The sequence below is a fragment of the Gambusia affinis genome, linkage group LG07 (assembly GCF_019740435.1).
Source record: "Gambusia affinis linkage group LG07, SWU_Gaff_1.0, whole genome shotgun sequence".
Taxonomy (NCBI): Eukaryota; Metazoa; Chordata; class Actinopteri; order Cyprinodontiformes; family Poeciliidae; genus Gambusia; species Gambusia affinis.
Window position 1 is genome coordinate 24,613,543 of NC_057874.1, and position 6,000 is coordinate 24,619,542.

The 6,000-nt window shown below is 37.0% G+C and overlaps 1 protein-coding gene across 4 annotated transcripts in view; it reads right to left on the bottom strand.

Annotated features, from left to right (window-relative positions):
* Positions 1–5,553, bottom strand: part of ephb2b (eph receptor B2b) — a 123,093-nt gene extending 117,540 nt beyond the window's left edge. For all 4 annotated transcript variants that reach the window (XM_044121689.1, XM_044121687.1, XM_044121688.1 and 1 more), the window contains exon 1: positions 5,377–5,553. In XM_044121689.1, coding sequence (XP_043977624.1) covers positions 5,377–5,428 — 52 coding nt within the window. In that variant the 5' untranslated portion in view covers positions 5,429–5,553. The remainder of the gene's footprint in view (positions 1–5,376) is intronic.
* Positions 5,554–6,000: the final 447 nt, after the last annotated feature.

Genomic DNA, 6,000 nt, shown 5'->3' on the forward strand with positions numbered 1-6,000 from the left:
AAAGGTCTTTTTCATATAGAATTATCAACAGATTAAAACCCAGCAGCTTTGGGAAATTAATATCACTGCTGCAAAATTAATTTCAGTTATTATTTTAGAAACACAAATGGACATAAATGCATGCCATATCTATATTTAAATAAATCAATTTCACTTTCCAGCAAGGCTCTGGCAGCATGCTGCAGCATATTGGAGGATTTCAAACACCTGTTGATAATATTTCTATTCAAGATAGCATCATTAAGGAGCCATATTTGGCCATCTGCTCTTTGGAAACTAGTCAAGCCTGAGACTAAAGTGACACCTGTTCCTCTTTTAAGAAGACAAGAAAATAATTACAGGCCAAAAGTTCTCCAAGCCAAACTAAACCACAAAAATGAAAAAACCTTTGAAGTAACATGGAGGATTTTTATAGTGCCTACTTTATGTTAAAAAAAATTATAAAAACTATGATGTACTGAGCATGATTGAAAGATAACATGGAATCAAAAGCAATGCTGTGCTGTTTACAGTGCTTTAAGGCAGTATGGCAACTTCTTATATTACCTCTTATTTCAGCTCAGTTTGACAATGGCTCAGAAAATTTCCTTCACCCATTTTATTATTTTTTTCTGTTTAAAACAATCTTACTGGCAAAGATAAATAGCAGATAAAATTAAAAAGACCTAAGAGATCAACTTGCCACATTTTTGGACATGGAAACACTTCAAAAATCGATGAAGTCTTTTCAACACTTCAACACTGTTCATCACATACATTTCACAAACTTGAAAGGCATTTTAGCTTAGAAACCTCCCTGCAAAAGTCTGTTAGCCATGGGACTAAAAGGAGAGTTGGCTCACAAAAGTCAACCCAAAGCAATCTGATCCAAACAGCTGAAGGCATGGAAACAGTGTCAAGCTATCCATCACAAGTTGGAAAGAAACTTTAGTTAAAATGTTTGAAAAGGCTGATGCCAGGAGCAATGTGCTCAAGCCAGCAGGGACCAGAAACCGATCAAACAAAAATTCCCTTTGTGAAAGTTTTAACACTTCTGACCGACACAACTCACTGGCTTTCAGTTGTTCTCCATCTAATTTTTACATAATAACATCTAAATATGCATCAGTTATTTTTCACAAGTACTGCAAATCAATATCTATATATATATATTATATATACAGTGGCCACAATAAAGCTAAGCTGTTCAGTCACAGCATATATAACCTTATGCAATACAGGGAGGAAAAATGTTCTTAAGTAAATCAATGATACTGCTTTAATCTCACCCTAGAGGTAGCCATAGATGTCTCAGAAATGCGACACCCCCGTCAAGTGAAACAACTGGTACCAGTACTAATTGAAATTTTGCATGCAAAGTGACAATGCCTGGGCCCTCGGCAGCATGGATTAGGGCTTGAATAGAGACAGATTCTTTGTGAAAGCCTACTGTGGCGGTTGGCGTGCAGGCCAGCTCCATGCATCTGCTCACTGGGTGAACTGAGAAAACGCAGGACTCGATCATTTTACCTTCCACAAACTATTTCACAAGCATACCTCTTATTTGCTTTCTCAAACATAAACCTGTATTCATTATACTCTTTAAAATTCTCTTTAGTAATAATTATTCTCAGAGGCATTTACTGGACTTACATTAAAAACATATTTGCCAAACTTGGAAAATGCAAAAACCCATAACAATGACAGTTTGTTTTGTTGTCAAATGATGACATAGAGCTGAAAGTAAAAATAATCAAAAAATGAACATCATATGTGATATTAAAGCTATTTTTTAATAAAATGTCAAATTAGCACATGTTTGCCAATGTTCAGCTGTGTGGTGTCCAGTCCTGAATGCAGAGCTAAAGGAATGCAGTGCATACTGAAATGCAATCAAATCTGTGAGACATTTTTTAAAGACTCCATGCTGTGATCTCATTCTACCCCACTTCACCATCCTCTGCTGTGGTTTCGCTCCCATTATGTTTCCTTCAAAGAACGACAGGAAAAAACGCTGTTTCAAAGTGATCTATCATTCCCCTCACATCAACAATGACATGCATACAAGTCTAGTTGAGGGTGGTGTTGCATCATAGCAACACTAAACCTCCCAGAAAAACATTTGGACAGTACAAACTCAAAAGAAGGGAGAAGAAGAGATGCAACAGCAGAAAAGCCAAATTATCCATCTAGTAAAACTCCTCTCCTCCTAACAATATAGGCTACAACAATTTTATGGCTGAGAATGAATCTGAAAATTTCCACTCAACAGAATTAGATTGGTGTCACCGTTGTTAGTGGGGCTGTCAACTTAACACTGATGACAATGAATGGGTGAGCTAATAAAGGGAATAAATCCACGGTGTGTTTTCATAGACATGTTTGACAGAGTCAGACTAATTTCCCAGGCAGTACTGCGTCAATTAATTCCCGAAAAGAGCCCATCCCTTGCTGTTAACTAAACCAATAGGACATGGCATCAGCTTACATTAACACTAATCAACGGTTTAAGGTTGTTTTGCGTTTCGCGTTGCGTGTAAATGCTTTTGTATAATGGCTGAATGCAACGGATAATTTTACTTAACGTACAGGTTTGAATGGAGGGACGTACTATTCAGCAGTAGTTTGAGTAGAAATGAGATGTTGAAGAAAAAAGAAATAGGGTAGTCTAAATGCAAACAGTGATCCCTCAGCGCCACCTTGTAATATTGTCGTTATTACATGGTTTTCAGATTTAACGTGCTATTTGTAAAATGGACACTTGGGGCACAGCTGGGATTTTGTTAAGTTCAGACATAGTTTTAATCCTCTTAGCCCCCCTAGCATGGTCCTTGCTTGATTCATTGATTATCTGTACAACAATGCAGCTCTTTTATATTTGCTTGTCTGGAAATAAGAAGCATTATAAGCACATGTATTGAGATTTTCTGCGTACTCAATTTAATTTTTGTTGTGAATTATTTTTTCCATACTTTCCTGGGACTAAAATTTTGTTTCTGGCAATTAAAAATTAAATTTGATGCTGGAACAAAATTATTTTATGATCAGCGCTTAATGAAAGGACTATGTAAAGATGCTTTCAACTGCTAAGATTAATAGAGGACGAAATGTCGTCTCTTCATGAAACGTATCAAAAAAAGTCCACTGGAGGGCTCTGTCAGCGTTGCATGCTGGGATAGACATTTTTTTTTTTTTTAGATTAGAGCTACAGTGACCTCTTTTTCAACTCTTAATTTTTTCTACGTAAGCCCAACTTGCGATTTCATTGGATAGTCAAGCAGGGTGAGTCACAGGGTAGAACTGAGATGTGGGACGGCATTCAGTCGGCAAAGGGCTTAGGTTTCGAATCATAAAGTGGTGCTACACCGTGTGATCAAAAAGTCCTTGAAATTGGCATGCTGCATTTGATTCGTGAAGCATTGCCGTGAAACCATAATGAATTGTATTACAATACAGGAAAATCTGTTTAAGGATTCTGAGATGATGTTTGATTGCAGCCTTAGCTGAAAAAATAAGAAAAAAACTACAACAGTGGCTCTGATTGTGTCTGAAAGAGAGACAAAAAAAGTGGAAGTGGAACACTGAATAGTGCGAAATTGTTGTTATTTTTGGAAGCTTTCATATCCTGTGCTTCCCTTGAACTTGAAGAGACCAGAAAAACAAATTCAGGTCAGAAGAATAAACTGTTATTTCAACAAATATCAAGCAAAAATAATATCACAAATTAAATACAAACATACTGTTGTGATAGACCACGTATATAAAGGATAATGTTACATAGTATCCCGTGTCTAAATTTTTTCTTAACCCAATGCAGTTTTCACTTAATATGATAAGTTTATATTCAGCCTAAATAATATTTATCTCTATATGGAAAATAATTAATATACAAATTTAATCTAAATAATTTACAGCAGTTGTATTAGGGCAGTGGAAAATGACCAAAAAATATAATAATGGAATAATTATTTTATTAACAAATAATTTGTTGTAAAATATTTTTCCTATTTTTGTTCAGCTAAAAATTATGTCAGTCTTGCACTGGGCCTCTTATTCAACATTTACAAATTTATTAAAGGTATCATCCAAACCTGTCTGTGTGTACACTGCAATGGGTGCCACTGAGCATGATGTTTAACCGAACCAAAAACATGAGCTAGAGCAGTAAGTTCTGGCCTGTGCAATATACATGGTTTGTCAGTCTGTCAGTCGTAATAGTATACGAAGTCTGCCAGGTTTTTAACCTGAAGAACAAATCTGTATACACATACGGCACATAGTTTAAGATGAACAAGAAGCTTCCTATTGTTTTTTATTCTTTTTTTAGTACATTATCCTGCAGTTACATTGGGTTTGGTCTGAAATAGTTTCTGTGCTCCACCTGTAATTATGAGGTTTCGTTAAATTGACCAGAGGAAGGAGGACACATTGGTTTTCTGAACACATCCTCAATATAGACTGAAAAAAAATTACTGGGCTGACACTTTCCACTGTTCATGGCCCGTCCTGAACTGTCAGTGTGCTAACTCATGCCAGATACTCAAAACCTGCAGATATGCTAATTTAATTAGGCCTTTTTACATTCTACAGATATACCTGCAAAACAAATAATAAAAAAGACACTGCATGTTTTTTGTTTGTTTAAACCTTTTAAAGTATTTTTAAGAAACCTCTGAATATGTGCATGATAGTGTCACATTCCCTAATAGAAAAAGACCTACATGTAGAAAGCCCTATTGAGTTACTTTCAAACACAATGAATAGATTCCTGTAAACACCTGAGAGCTTATGAAAGCTCTGTTTTTACCATTCAACCTGTTTCATTGTGCGCTGAGCCACGCTGACTGATGCCCTTTCCTGCTTTGCTAAGCTCCCTGTGCAACTGACTGCACAATGATCTGAAGAGAAAAACAAGCTTTTACAGGTCAAACTAGGCGATGTTCATTTTGTATATATATGTATAATAGAACACATAAAGAATAACATAAAAGATATAAAAACAGGTCTTTGGTTGTTTATTCCCAACTGACAAGTGGGAGCGACACACGGAAAGAGACGCGCTTGCCAAATTTGACGTTTTTTTTTACCTAATGTAGGTAAATGTATCACACAAAGCCGGTAGTTTTATAAGACTATTAAGGTTATTAAAGGTTATTGGCTACCGTGTGCTGCGAGAGCATGTGTAATTGGGACCCATTACCACCCAACCGTCCCTGAGCGGAGTCTGTAGGCAACATTTCGGTACTATAAGAAACATCGACCGGATTTTTTTAAAACGACGAGAACTGCAAGTATCTATTAAAATTAATAAACGTGCATTTATGCACGCGCTTTGTCTCAAACTCAAGCCGGTAGAAGGATGCGCGTCCAGCGGTCGGGATGCGAGCAGGAGCTTACCTTCAACAGCTATCACGGCCGGTATGCTCCATAATATCCATAGAATATCCATTATTGGTGTTGAAAAAGCCCAGACATTCAAATAAAATAAGTCCAGAAAGCCATTGACAGCAAACACAGAGAGGGGACTGATGGTCCTTCTCCTGCAATTGAGCGCTCCCAGATAGCAGAGCAAAAACGAACTCAAATCTGGACCAAGTTTGGGCTAAACCATGAAAGAGCAGACAGAGGGGAGCACCGAGCAACACAGGCTCAAAGCATACATGTTTACCTCTACATTACTCAATTCCCTTTCACATCAAAGAGAAAGAATAGCTGCATATACATTAGTGGTTTTAACTTACTTTAATTATTCATACTGTTAGTTTGGACAATGTTAAGTGAAAATGTTTATCCCCTTCACTTCCACTTCAGTTCACCCTGCTGTCAATCATCTACAGACGGACAATTCTCAGAGCCTCACCTTGCGATAATGAAGTGTTGAGGGACGTTGTGTAAAAGACGGGGCAACTTATTCTCAGTCCCACACTGCTCGGATTTAAATTATAGGTTATTCTTTCTTTAAACAAAGTTCTGGTCTCAGTGATAGTCACTAAATTCCTACAGCTCATTTCAACAGCCAGC